General features: G+C 38.3%; 1 protein-coding gene across 1 annotated transcript in view; it reads left to right on the forward strand.

Annotated features, from left to right (window-relative positions):
• The window catches only part of rtca (RNA 3'-terminal phosphate cyclase), a 36,409-nt gene extending 21,185 nt beyond the window's left edge, over nt 1-15,224 (forward strand). Inside the window, exons 6-11 of the mRNA XM_063063928.1 lie at nt 5,695-5,836; nt 8,093-8,217; nt 8,428-8,486; nt 8,832-8,926; nt 10,045-10,149; nt 11,308-15,224. Of these exons, the coding sequence (XP_062919998.1) occupies nt 5,695-5,836; nt 8,093-8,217; nt 8,428-8,486; nt 8,832-8,926; nt 10,045-10,149; nt 11,308-11,406 (625 nt within the window). The 3' untranslated portion in view covers nt 11,407-15,224. The remainder of the gene's footprint in view (nt 1-5,694; nt 5,837-8,092; nt 8,218-8,427; nt 8,487-8,831; nt 8,927-10,044; nt 10,150-11,307) is intronic.
• The last annotated feature ends 111 nt before the right edge of the window (nt 15,225-15,335 follow it).

Raw genomic sequence — 15,335 nt, forward strand, 5'->3', positions numbered from 1 at the left:
TATCCATTTTTATATTTTGTACTAGTTTATTTTCATAATCTAGCTTCCCTTTTATTGCTCGCTTAGTGGTACTTTGTTGCTTTTTAAAGTTTTCCCAATCTTCCAGTTTCCCACTACTCTTGGCGACTTTGTACGCATGAGCTTTTAGTTTGATGCCTTCCTTTATTTCCTTAGTTAGCCGAGGCTGGCTCTCCCCACCCTTACTGTCCTTGCTTTTAATTGGAATATTCTTTGGTTGAGCACCATGAAAGATCTCTTTGAAAGTCTTCCACTGTTCCTCAACTGTTCCACCATATAGCTTGTGTTCCCAGTCTACACTAGCTAAATCCTCCTTCATCCCATTGTAGTCTCCACTGTTTAGGTGTAATATACTGGTTTTAGATTGAACTATTGCACCCTCCATTTTTATGAGAAATTCAATCATACTGTGATCACTCTTTCTAAGAGGATCCCTAACTAAAAGATCACTAATTTTACCTGTCTCATTGCACAGGACCAGATCAAAGATAACACGTTCCCTTGTAGGTTCAGTAACATGCTGTTCAAGAAAGCCATCACGAATGCATTCTATGAAGCCCTCCTCAAGACTGCCTCAACCAACTTGATTCAGCCAATCTATGTCCAAGTTAAAGGCCCCCATGATAACTGCTGTTCCATTCTTGCATGCCTCAGATATTTCTGTTTATTGCCTGTGCCACTGTTAGTTATAACCATATAACAATTACAGCACGGAACAGGCCATCTTGGCCCTTCTAGTCTGTGCCGAACTCTTACTCTCACCTAGCCCCACCGACCTGCACTCACCCCATAACCCTTCATTCCTTTCCTGTCCATATAGCTGTGCAGTTTAACTTTAAACGACAACATCGAACCTGCCTCAACCACTTCTGCTGGAAGCTCGTTCCACACAGCCACCATTCTCTGAGTAAAGAAGTTCCCCCTCATGTTACCCGTAAACTTTTGCCCTTTAACTCTCAACTCATGTCCTCTTGTTTGAATCTCCCCCACTCTTAATGGAAAAAGCCTATCCATGTTAACTCTATCTATCCTCTCATGATCTTAAATACCTCTATCAAGTCCCCCCTCGACCTTCTACATTCCAAAGAATAAAGACACAACTTGTTCAACCTTTCTCTGTAACTTGTGATGAAACCCAGGTAACATTCTAGTAAACCTTCTCTGTACTCTATTTTGTTGACATCTTTCCTATAATTTGGTGACCAAAACTGTACACAATACTCCAAATTTGGCCTCACCAATGCCTTGTACAATTTCAACATTACATCCCAACTCCTATACTCAATGCTCTGATTTATAAGGGCCAGCATACCAAAAGCTTTCTTCACCACCCTATCCACATGAGATTCCACCTTCAGGGAACTATGCACCATTATTCCTAGATCCCTCTATTCTACTGCATTCTTCAATGCCCTACCATTTACTATGTATGTCCTATTTTGATTAGTCCTACCAAAGTGTAGCACCTCACATTTATCAGCATTAAACTCCGTCTGCCATCTTTCAGCCCACTCTTCTAACTGGCCTAAATCTCTCTGCAAGCTTTGAAAACCTACTTCATTATCCACAACTCCACCTATCTTAGTATCATCTGCATACTTACTCATCCAATTTACCACCCCATCATCCAGATCATTAATATATATGACAAATAACATTGGACTCAGTACAGATCCCTGAGGCACACCACTAGTCACCGGCCTCCAATCTGACATACAGTTTTCCACTACCACTCTCTGGCGTCTCCCATCCAGCCACTGCTGAATCCATTTTACTACTTCAATATTAACACCTAACGATTGAACCTTCTTAACCAACCTTCCATGTGGGACCTTGTCAAAGACCTTTCTGAAGTCCGTTATGATTCGGTGGCTGATGGGGAACTCCTACCAGTCATTTTTTTTTCCCACTTTACTATTGCTAATCTCTACCCAGATGGATTCAACGTCCTGCTCCTTGGATTTTATATCGTCCCTCACTGTCACCCTGATCTCATCTTTAATTAGGAGTGCTACTCCACCTCTCTTACCTTCCTGCCTATCCTCCCGTATTACCTGATACCCTTGGATATTTAATTCCCAATCCTCTGCACCCTGCAACCACGTTTCTGTAATGGCCACTAAATCTGTTGAACCCAACCCGCCCCCCCCCCACCCCACTATTTAGTTTGAGGCCCTATCCACAGCCCGAGTTATGTGATTTGATAGGATCCCGGTCCTATCACAGTTCAGGTGGAGCCCATCACATTGGTACAGCTCCCTCACTTCCCCAATACTGCTGCCAATTTCCCATGAACTCAAACCCCCTTCTCCCACACCAATCCTTGAGCCACGTATTTAACTCTCTAATCTTCTATGCCAATTTGCATATGGCTCAGGTAGTAATCCAGAGGTTACTACCTTTTTGGTTTTGCTTTTTAATTTAGTCTCTAGCTGCTCAAATTCCCTCAGCAGAACCTCTTTCCTCATTCTACCTATGTTGATGGTAACCACATGGACCACAACAACTGGATCTTGTCCCTCCCACTGCAAATTCCTCTGCAGGTCAGATAAGATGTCTCAAACCCAGGCACCAGACAGGCAACACAGCCTTTGGTGTGCTCTATCCTTGCAACAGAGAACTCTGTCTATTCCCCTGATTATACTATCCCCAATTACCACTACATATCTTTTGTAGGCATTTAACAAACTCACTATCTTGACATCCATTACCAACCTGATTTTTGCAATCGATCTGCAAGTTGAAATCTCCGATGACTATCATAACTTTGCCCTTTTGATACGTCTTTTCTATTTCCCATTGTAACCTCTGGTCCCCATTCCAGCTATTGTTGGGAGGCCTGTATATAACTGCCATTAGGATCCTTTTACCCTTGTAGTTTCTTAACTCAAGCCACAAAGATTCAACATCCTCTGATCCTATGTCATATCTAGCCAACTGATTTGATGCCATTCTTTACCAGCAGAGCTACACCAGCCCCTCTGCCTACCTTCCTATCCCTCTGATACAACGTGTAACTGTGAACATTTGGCTCTGAACTACAACCATCCTTCAGCCATCTGTCATAGTGCAACAAGATCATCCATCTTAGATTTTGTTTGGATCTAACTATTGATTCTGCTGCCTGAAGGTTATCAGCCTGTCCCCCTAATTTTGTGTCATCAACAAACTTTACTAGTTTGTTATGTGCTTAATCGTTAATGTAAATTAAAAACAGCAGTAGCCTTAAAATGTGAAAATGATCCTCTTACCTTAACTCGTTGTTTTCTGTTCTTGAGCCAATTCTGCACCCATTCTTACACCTTACCTTGAAATCCCTACCTCCTGTAATTTGATTATTCACCTCTTGTGGGCTATCTTGTCAAAAGCCTTTTGAAAGTCCGAGTAAATAATATCAGCCTTACTATTGTTATCATAAATTTTATCTGCCTCTTCATAGAACTCCAACATATTAGTCAAACATGATTTCCTCTTTCTGAACCCTTGCTGGCTTTCTGCTAACATGCCTGTTCTTATCAGCTGGTTTTCCAGCTCATTCTTTATTATTGTTTCCATTATCTTGCCTGTGATACACATTAAGCTTACTGGTCTATAGTTACCAGAGTCAGTGCAGTCACCCTTCTAATATACTGGGACAATGTTAGCCCATTTCTGGTTCTTGGGGATTTCACCAGTCTTCAATGACTTCTGAAAAATGCATGTTAGGGTTTTGTATATATAATCACAAACCTCTTTAGGTCCCCTTAGATATATGATGTCCATATATCCAAGGGGACTTTTCTGATGAAACAACACCTCACTTTCTAAGTTCTCTAAATCACTAAAACAGCCTTAATTTTTCTTTCTCCAGTTACTTGATAAGTTTTTTTTCTTAAAAATTTTAGATTTCCAGTGGCACTCTATTTTTGCTTTACAAGTAATACAGGTATTTATTTCTGTATGTGGATGAAGCATAATATCAGAATGATCCAGAGGGATCTTTGCACCACCAGTAAAAGGTGGTCTGGGGTTTTCTGTCAGTGGCAGACCCAAGAATTGTCATCAGAACATAGAACAAAGAACAGTACAGCACAGGAACAGGCTATCTGGCCTGCAGTGTTGTGCCAAACCAGCTAAGAAAAGAAGCAAATGAAAAAACACCCAAACACTAATCCCTCCTACCTACACCATGTCCATATTCCTCCATCTTCCTTACATCCATGTGCTTATTCAAATGTCTCTTAAAAGTCTCCAGTGTATTTGTCTCCACCAGAATACTAGGCATTCACAACTCTCTAAGTTTAAAAAAAACTTACCTCTCACATCCCCATTTGAACCTTCTCCCTCTCACTTTCAATGCATGCCCTCTGATATTAGACAATTCAACTCTGGAAAACACACTTTTTGTCCACTCTATCTATGCCCCTCATAATCTTGTAACCCTCTGTCAGATCTCCCCTCAGCCTCTGCCGGTCTAGAGAAAACAACCCAAGTTTAACCAGCCTCTCGTGTTAGCCTTCTAAACCAGGCAGCATCCTGGTAAACCTCTTCTGTACCCTCTCCAAAGCCTCAATATTCTTCCTGTAGTGGGGCGACCAGAACTGTATGCAGTACTCCAGATGTGGCCTAACCAGAGTTTTATAAAGTTGCAGTGTTTAAGTGAATTGTGATGTACCCCTTTTCTTAAAAATTCCTTCAAATGTAGCTATGATATCCTCTGCTGCAAAAGATTATGTGGAGGAAATACTGTAGGTACCTGAACCTGGTAGGAAACTGATCCATTTATTGGATTAAATGGCTTTTTTGTACTTGGCAGGTTCAGCAGCATTTGTAAATAAATATCAGTTCATGCTTCAGGTCAATGACATTTCATGAGAACCTGAAGAAGATAGAAAATATGCAATGTTTTAAGATGCAGAGAAGAGAAATATCTGCTAAGAACAAAGAGATAGGTTGTGATAGGTTGGATCATGAGAAGCAATGGCAGATGGTGTCAGTGCCTGCTGAGGAAGGGCAGTGAATGTTTGCCAATTGTATCTGAATGCTTTTAGAATATTTTGTTTTTTTTATTTTGAATTCCAAGTATGTATAGTTTTTTTTGTTCATCAAGGAATGATTAAATACCATTTATAAATCTGTGGAATAGGCGTTGGCCAAAACACCATGGAGAACTTGGCTCTTACCATGTTTTGCAGAGACATTTGCTATACAACACGACACCTTATTGATGCTTGCTCAAATGCCCATTCTTGTAAATAAATAAGTAAATCAGGATGCCAAACATTGATGTGGTATTCTTCAGTCAGAAGCCATCAAAGGCAAGTTGTGATTACTTATCCAGATGTGTACATTTTCTACTAGAGTAATGATCTGTACTGGGGACTCGTGATTTACCCACTTTACCATTCCACTTCATCTGACACCTCAGATTAATTATGTAGGGCAGGGTTCCCCAATTAGTTTTCCACAAGGGCCAAATTCACGCTGTAGGGGGGTGTAGGTCAAGTGTATGGTGTGGGATGAGGTTAAAGTAAATTAGAGCAGCGCGCGGTTTATTTACATGTTAAGACAAGTGCGTTCACGCAAGTGCCAATGGGTCAGCGCGGTCCAGACATTCGGTTCTCGCGGCCCGCCTATTGGGGTTGTCTGATGTAGGGTGAAGATTGGCATGTTTGAATTAAACGTTTTGTTTTGCAGAGGTTACTATCCAAAGGGTGGAGGTGAGGTGAGAGTGAAGGTGTCTCCAATAAAACTTCTTTCTCCAATAAACATGACAGAAAGAGGAACCATTAAAAAGATCTACGGGAGAGCCTTTGTAGCTGGAGTCCTACCATTCAAAGTATGTAATAAATCTTGCAATTATATTTGAATGTTATGTAATTATAGCTTTTTTATTTTCATTTGCACTATTTTGTTTCCAATGGAGCATTTTAATTTTTGGTTTTGCTTTGGATATTGTATCCAATAGTTACAGAAAGAGAAAGTGTGTGCGGAATTGAAAGCTAGAGAGTCTAACCCCTGGTCAAATGAAGTATGCTGTCTTAATCGGGTACAGTTGATATTGGTTGTATCTGCTAAGCCTGCAGTGCTGTCCATTTTAAAAATGCTTCTGACCAGGAAATTGTACTGAAGGGCAAACACTAAATTTTGTTGGGGTTGCACTTTGTTTATCAGAGCATTAGCTGAGCTTGTAGGCAATACAGTGAAAGCACTGTAGGATTTGCAAATATTCTTGTGGCAGTGTGAGAGTGCTGGTCAACTGTGGAGAATTAATACTGTAGTCACATATTCCAGACCAGCATCTGATCTGGAATTATCTTTTATGTTCTCCACTCCTCATTCCCTGTGGCCCTATGTCTTATTCTTTTATCAAGTACTTATTTGATAACTTGACAGCTTAAATGACTATATTTTATTGGATGTAGCCCAACTTCCTGCAGAAAACTGCAAATTTCTGTTCTACAGTGGCATGCAAAAGTTTGAGCACCCCTGGTCAAAATTTCTGTTACTGTGAATAGCTAAGCGAGTAAAAGATGAACTGATTTCCAAAAGGCATAAAGTTAAAGATGACACATTTCTTTAATATTTTAAGCAAGAAAACTTTTTTATTGTTAACGTTATTGTTATTCAAAATAACAATAACGGAAAAGGGCCCGAAGCAAAAGGTTTGGGCACCCTGCATGGCAGTACTTAGTAACACCCCCTTTGGCAAGTATCAGAGCTTGTAAACGCTTTCTGTAGCCAGCTAAGAGTCTTTCAATTCTTGTTTGGGGGATTTTTGCCCATTCTTCCTTGCAAAAGGCTTCTAGTTCTGGGAGATTCTTGGGCCGTCTTGCATGCGCTGTTCTTTTGAGGTCTATCCACAGATTCTCGATGATGTTTAGGTCGGGAGACTGTGAAGGCCATGGCAAAACCTTCAGCTTGCACCTCTTGAGGTAGTCCGCTGTGGATTTTGAGGTGTGTTTTGGATCATTATCCTGTTGTAGAAGCCATCCTCTTTTCATCTTCAGCTTTTTTACAGACGGTGTGATGTTTGCTTCCAGAATTTGCTGGTATTTAATTGAATTCATTCTTCCCTCTTTTTTTCCTCCAAACATACCTTTGCTCATTGCGACCAAAAAGTTGTATTTTAATTTCATCAGTCCACAGGACTTGTTTCCAAAATGCATCAGGCTTGTTTAGATGTCCTTTTGTACCTTTTGAATTGAACTTTTTGGCTGCAATGAGCAAAGGTATGTTTGGAGAAAAAAGGGTGCAGAATTTCATGAAAAGAACACCTCTCCAACTGTTAAGCATGGGGGTGGATCGATCATGCTTTGGGCTTGTGTTGCAGCCAGTGGCACCGGGAACATTTATTGGTAGAGGGAAAAATGAACTCAATTAAATACCAGCAAATTCTGGAAGCAAACATCACACCATCTGTAAAAAAAAAAGCCGAAGATGAAAAGAGGATGGCTTCTACAACAGGATAGTGATCCTTAATACACCTCAAAATCCACAATGGACTACCTCAAGAGGTGCAAGCTGAAGGTTTTGCCATGGCCCTCACATTCCCCTGACCTAAACATCGTCAAGAATCTGTGGATAGACCTCAAAAGAGCAGTGCATGCAAGACGGCCCAAGAATCTCCCAGAACTAGAAGCCTTTTGCAAGGAAGAATGGGCGAAAATCCCCCAAACAAGAATTGAAAGACTCTTAGCTGGCTACAGAAAGCGTTTACAAGCTGTGATACTTGCCAAAGGGGGTGTTACTAAGTACTGCCATGCAGGGTGCCCAAACTTTTGCTTCGGGCCCTTTTCCGTTATTGTTATTTGAATAACAATAACGTTAACAATAAAAAAAAGTTTTCTTGCTTAAAATATTAAAGAAATGTGTCATCTTTAACTTTATGCCTTTTGGAAATCAGTTCATCTTTTACTCACTTAGCTATTCATAGTAACAGAAATTTTGACCGGGGTGCCTAAACTTTTGCATGCCACCATAGGTGGCAAATGTTAATTTCTGAGCATTAAAAATAATTCACTGTATTAATCCATTATAAAGCAAGTGTTTATGCTGAGAATTGTGAAGTAATGTTGTTTTTCCTTTTAATTAGCTTGCATCTGAGATGACATCTGCAGCCATTCGGTGCATCAGGAAAGAACTGCGTGACATTTATATAAATATCGTACCTGTGCAGGAGCCCAAGGATAAGGCTTTTGGAAATGGAAATGGAATTATGTAAGAAGCAAAAATCTACCATTGCACTTGAATGAAAGATTTTCTTCTATTTTAAAAGCATGAACTATTCCTGCAGTTTTTGGTATTTGTTTTCCTCCCCATCTCACTAAGTGAATTCAAAACCTAACCATGTTTAATACTAATTTGTGTGTCATCCTTAGAAAAATCTGCAAAACAATTTCTAACTTCTGGATCTAATTTCTTATCCAGTGTCTTTGCTGAAACTTCTACAGGGTGTATACTTGCGGGATCTGCCCTTGGTAAAAGAGGTAAGATTGTAATGTTGTATAAAATTAGCAAAGAATAAACAGCAAATAAATGTACTGAGCTGCTATTAATCCATAACAACTACTTGTTTATATGTCATTTTATAATATGGTCATATATCCCAAGACTCTTCACGGGAGCTTCCAGTCTGCTGGCAAACTAGAATAGTTTCAGCAGTGGAAATGATGAAAAGCCACTGGGAATAGTGAGAGTAATAATAGTAAAGTTAAAAGACTAAAGATAGAGCCAATAGTGGTGACCATTGCCGGTGGGATTTATGAAAGCTGGAAAGAAACAAGGTTTGCAGATCGCCCTGTCTCAATATTTTGATTGTTTCTGCAACACAGGGGTTTCTGCAGACAGAGTTGGAATTGAAGCTGCTGAGATGTTGTTGATGAATCTTCGACATGGTGGATGTGTGGACCAATACTTGCAGGATCAGGTATAGTGCATAAAGAGATACTTCAATAATTTATAAAACTTAAATATTTTTGTAAAAATGTATTGATCTCTATTATAATCCTGAAATTATTTCCTCCTGCCTTATTTCAGTTGTGCAGCCTCTACGATTGGCTTCTCTAATGCTGGCTGTATGTTGATAGTTAAGTACACAGTCAAATAGTCCCCATGCTATGGGGTGGGGTGAATTGCAATAATATCTCAAGTATTTCATTGCACTAATCTTGTTCTGAACTTTATAAAAATTACATACGGATTTCACCAAAAGCATAATAGCTTCTATTTGGATCATGGTTCTCAATATGACAGTCGTTTAGCACATATCCAATTTAAGTGTCTATCTATATTTCTGTAAATTAATACAAAAATTTCTTGGATTCCTAGAAATAACATTTTGCCTGGACACATAGAGGTGTGGTCATAAACTTAAATGTGTGAAGACAACACTAAGGCATGTGTTGTATATTGCATTAGATTTAATGTATTATTTATCTATACTGTTTCACTTGGTCAGGGTTAAGAGGGGATGTTTTAATGCCTGTTTTGACTTGGTAGCCAGTTGTAATCATTGAAATTTGTTATTTTTAATAAAAATGTGGTTCTGTTGAACAGCACTGCTTTATACTATGTTCTAAAAATCAAATTCCTTCCACGTGTAGCCTGTGTCCTCCAAGAGGACCACAACCTTGTCGTAGGATTTGGAGGCTTGTGTGCCTCAATGAGCCAGAGAGCTATGTTGGGTGGAGTCAGGGCTTCATGCTGTGGCTGTTCGTAGGGTCACCTGTGCCACACAGGTCAAAGGGTAGAGGCCAGACTAAGAGTGATCCACCAGTCCCCCAGGTTCAGGAGTTCAGCTCAGGGTTAACAACCCTGACTGATTAAAAACAAAATTGTTACGGAAACAGCAATGAAGAATCTTTCTCTGTCTGTATGCGAGGGTATGGACAACAGAGATGGAGGACTTTCATTGCTGCACTAAATGCCAGCAGTGTAACGAGCAGTAAGTAAATAAGTAGCCTTGAATAAAGGCATAGAGAATTGTCATAGTCAGTGGTGAAATGATAGTGTAACATAGCCGTGAACTTTTATCTCTTTGCTTAGCTCATTATTTTCATGGCTCTCGCTAATGGTGTCTCCAGACTAAGAACTGGCCCATTGACCCTTCACACGCAGACTGCTATGCACTTTGCAGAATTGTTAACTAAGGTCAGTTTGTTTGTTATCCATTATCATTTCTGGCAATATGATTGTTTTTAAATCAATGTTATTTTATGGTATTTTCCTTGCAGTTAAAATGAAATCTTTGGAAATATTTTGTCTTTTTTTGGAATGCCTGAAGACCATCATGGGTCACCAGTTCATACCGAAGGGTTAAATGCAAATCAGTTTTATGCTAACCTTAAATAATTTTCAGGCCAAATACACTACAATTTTGTACTACAATGTTCCCCATCTGTCTCCGGAGACTGAAATTGAAGTGCAGCATTTCAATTTCCAATTTTAAATAATATTTCCCCATGGCAGTACTTCACAGAAATCCTAGTAAGTGTGTTGCTATCCTCCATGTGGATATCATACCTTGGGTGTCAAATGTATAATTTTGTTGCAGACAGCAATCTTTCAGTTGAAGCGGGGAAAAAGGTAAATGTCATCCATTTTGTTAGTCTGCAGTAAACTTTAACTTCTGACTCTGTTTCTGTTTGTAATCTTTGAGGGATGGTGTAGAAGGATTTGATAGCTCAAAATGAATAAAATATATTCAGTTTATCATGCTGTAGGTGTTTTGTAAATAAAGATGCAAAGTATCCATAAAATATCTAGTCTCCATACTGAATAATGTGTTTTCAGTCTGTAAAACACTACTAACAAATAAAAAGTTATGTTTGACTTGGGACAATTTTTACCTGATGCCTTTTTCACCTCAATTAGAATAAGATAACATGATGTGATACTTAATTCTTTGCCAAACAATATATCTAATTTGACTTTGATCAAAGGCAGAACTGCATCTACTGTATGTGAATGTTGTGCTCTGGATATGGACATGCAAGCATTCGGGGTCAGGCCAAAAGTTATTAATTAAGGCTTTTTGGTAAATAAAATGGTGGTTAGAGAATGACATTATAAGTTGGCTATAGTATGAGTTTTTGCTGTAATCTGTACTGGAGTATCCTAATTTAGCTCTTTTCATTTGAATAAAGTAAGCCTAATTAAAATGCTTCCTTGAACTTTCTTTCTGAAGTTACATTTTGTGTTGGTATTCAGGTCCCAGGAAATGCATGATGTTTCTATAATGACACAGTCTCTTGTACTACAAGTAAGGTGTTAAAACAGGTTTTCATTTTGTTTTGTATTTTCTTTCAGGCTAAGTTTACAGTAAATAAAATAAATGATCAAGAATCTGGATCGGGAACATGCGTCATAGAATGTGAGGGGATAGGAATGGCAAATCCCAACTTCTGATATTTGGAATGTACGTCCCATCCAAAAGTTATGGAAGCTGTATATTTTTCAGTACCTTGGATGTTCTTAATCCTCATAACTGCATCATGTAAGACTTGAATTTACAGAAATAAACATTGCATTACTGTACAAGGGTTTCTTGTTGATGTACTGATATAAGGAAGAGAAGTTAACTGGGTAATAGCAACCTTGAAAGATCTCAAAACCAAGGGGAAATACAGAATAATTTTTGGAAGCGAAAAGAATTTGAGTTCCTTAAAGCATTTTAATCGATTATTTAAAAAATCCTGTGTTTAGTTTGCTGATCCAGCAAGAGAAATGTTGTTATATAAAATAACATTTTAAAACAAAAATTCTACTTTAATGATTATTACAGCTTAAAATCTCAATGGTTTTGTGCATGGCTCTACTGTAATACAGCAAATGCACTTTAATGAAAGATAATATATTTAAATTGTGTATATTTTTCATTTGCAATAAGTAATAACGTCAAATTTGCTAAGGAATAAAAATGAGCAGTCATCATTTGGATGAATTGATTGGTAATTTGATTTCATTTTTATGCTTCCACCTATTGATCTTTTATTTAACTTGCTACAACTGGCCTTAGGATTTCCACGTCATTCTGAGGAGGTGGGGAAGAGGATGTCTGTTGTGACAGGAGGGCATTAGGGTGAATGTAGAATACCAAGTCCTGGTGTCAGAACAAAGATGACAATGGTGGGACAAAGAGTTAAAATAATGCAGAATTCTGGGGAACTGATTGTAGGACTAAAGTACCTTTAATAATGTGTGTGTGAGGTTGAAAATTTCAAATTTAAAGCATTAAGGGTAGATGGATTTTAGGTGAATAGAAGTGTGTAAGACATGAAGCTAGAGTGTAATTGTATTCAGGTCCCAGGAAATGCATGCAAATGCTTTTGAAAGGGCTGTGTAAGGTGACAAGATCGTAAAGCATGGTCCTCTCCTTGAGTTGAGGTGTGAAAATGATGGCAATGATATGGAATCATTGTCCAAGGATTATTTGTCTTCTCTGTCTTTGGGTATTAAATGCTGATATAACTTTTTGAGGTGAGCTATAATTTTATTGAATGAGTAGTTTGCAGTTGGAGAGGGAGTTGCGTGTAAGAGTTCAACCTGCGTTTTTTGACATTATATTGGAAGAACAGATATAATACTTGAGGCACTGCATAGGTAATGAACAGAAGTCAGCTTGGGAGAAATTCTGGGTACAGATAATTAAATTGTCACTTTCAACCCGGGTAAAAAATTAATACCAATTGACTTGACTATCCAGAATAGAACAGTCTTGATCTGTACCCTGGTCACCTTCGGATGATTGTGGTTGTGTACTATACACATGATACATTGTGGTAACTCAAGCTGGATTTGACAACTCTGAGATCTTTATCATTAAATACAATAGCACTAACATCTTAACATAATTACTTCCAATGACCTCTCTAAGTGACACACTCCTTTTGCACCTTTCACTCTCTATGTTGCTAGATCAAAAGTTCTGAAGGACAAAAGCAGTTTAAAAATGTTTCCAACATTTTTCACAGCAACTAAGAATGCCAATATGCAAATATGCAAGCATCTCTTTTTCCAGAAAACATTTAAGAGCCTCATTGCCGCTCCTCCCAAATCCTGAGAGCATCACTTTTCCAAAACATAGTAGTAATAGGATGTTAGGAAACATCTCAATTATTATCATCTATCACTGGTAAGCTAGAAGAGTTTCATCATCATCTGTGATTCAAGTTATATAAATGAGGTGAGAATGATAGTTTAACTAATTGATTTGATTTTAATAGTAAATAAATTACAATATTCAAATATGTGTAAGACTATAATTTTCACATGCATATAGTAGAGTGAGATATTTAATTGGTCTTAGTCAGAATCGTGGATAATTACAACATGGAAATAAGTTGCTTGGCCTATCATGTTCCTGCTCATTTAAGAAAGGGCATCCTCTGTTAAGCCTTGGTATCTAACCTACGGTATGATGTCCATAAAATGACTGTTAAAACTTGACCTAAAATCTAAACTGTGTTTATAGAATGTAGCATCAAGGCTTCTTTTGTACTCTTGTCTCATTTTATAAATCTTAAGGACTACAAATGGAACAGTGTGTGCAGATTATTTACTGCACTATAGGAAGGATGTGGTCACATTGGAAAGAGTAGAAGAGATTCATCAGGATGTTTCCTGGGATGAAGCATCTTGGTTATGAGGAGAGTTTATGTTTTTTTTTTGGAGGCAGGGAAGGCTGAGGTAGGACGTTACAAAATTATATGAGGGCCAATGATTAGATAGTAAAAAAAAAACTTTGTTCCCTGTACTGGAGGTAACCAAAATAAGAAGAGCATAGGTTTGGAGTGGAAGGTAAGAGGTTTAGGAGGAATCTGAGGGAAAAATGATTTCACTCGGTGGGTGGTTTGAATCTGAATGCATCACCTAAGTGGGTGTTGGATGCAGGTATACCAATGACATTTGGGGGTGGGTGTGTGTGTGTGAGAGAGAGAGATGGCATAGAAAGCTAGCTATGGGTCAAGCACTGGTTTAAGGGATTAGTTCAGATAGATACTCGATAGTTGGGATGGATATCGTGGGATAAATTATCTTTTTCTGTGCTGTATAGCTCTATCACAAATGCCTTTATAATGGCCTACCCAATTTCTCCTACTTTCAAGGGTATGCACCAAAAACATCATATCTCCTTTTCCTCTAAAATTGTAAAATTTAGTTTATATCACCTCGATATTAGTGCCATCAATGTAAATCATTTCAAACATGATCTTATTGAAAAGTAAATAAGTACAAGGTCCAGATTTACTCCTGCTTCTGCTTAAATTATTATCTATTTTCACTTTTTTCACTTCTCTGTATATTTCTTGTTGAAGTTTGTTACTATCCTTTCCTGTTGAAGTTTCATGGTGTCTACCAATCTAAGTCCATATCATTAACATTAAATTAAAAGCAAAGCTGACTTCACTGATCCTTGGGACCTGTCACTCCAATCTGAAAAACAGCATTTCTATCTCATATTTTGTCCTTTGACTTTTTCCTGCCAATTCTACTGCTCCATTAATCCCAATGTAAATGAAATAGCTCTTTCAAGAGTTCCTGAATCTTTATCTCTGTATAGCTGTGGTTAATGATTCCTTGTAAAATATTCAGCATTAATGAAAAAGTCCTACAATATAAGTATTTTTGACAAATGCTAATTAAAAGAAAGTCTGGTTAAATAAGTTTCAGCTGGAGCTATTGAAAACTCATCTCACTGGAAATGCTATGAAATGTATGTTACCATATCTATAATTAAACTATATCATTGTTTTTTCTTCTACACCCTCATACATTTAGGCCAATCTAGGTGGATTATCATTTAAAAGCATTATGCCTCCTATTCCATAATCCTCTCATATCCCTTTTGCCGATCAACTGTCCAGCTCTTGGCTCCATCCCTCCCCCCCTCCTCCTATCATTTTGGATCTCCCCCTCCCACTTTCAAATCTCTTACTAGCTCTTCTTTAAGTTAGTCCTGACGAAGGGTCTCGGCCTGAAACGTCGACTGTACGTCTTCCTAGAGATGCTGCCTGGCATGATGTGTTCACCAGCAACTTTTATGTGTGTTGCTTGAAATTCCAGCATCAGCAGATTTCCTCGTGTCTCCTTTTTTGTAGTGTGTTTTGAATGTTAATTAACTTGAATAAAAGCAAAACATATTTATTAAATGCTAAAGCTTCCCTACAGTTTTAATTTTCAATACCTCAGAGTTGTATTGATCAGCAATTGTTGAGGACTGTGTACAAAGGGTGTTATCAAAACAGAAAACATGGATGAACTATTGAAGTCTGGGACTGTAGTATTCAAATCAGGTGATCCTGACCTTTACAAGAAATAAAGATGCGACCTCCATA

Source organism: Mobula hypostoma, chromosome 12, assembly GCF_963921235.1.
Source record: "Mobula hypostoma chromosome 12, sMobHyp1.1, whole genome shotgun sequence".
In the NCBI taxonomy this organism is placed as follows: domain Eukaryota; kingdom Metazoa; phylum Chordata; class Chondrichthyes; order Myliobatiformes; family Myliobatidae; genus Mobula; species Mobula hypostoma.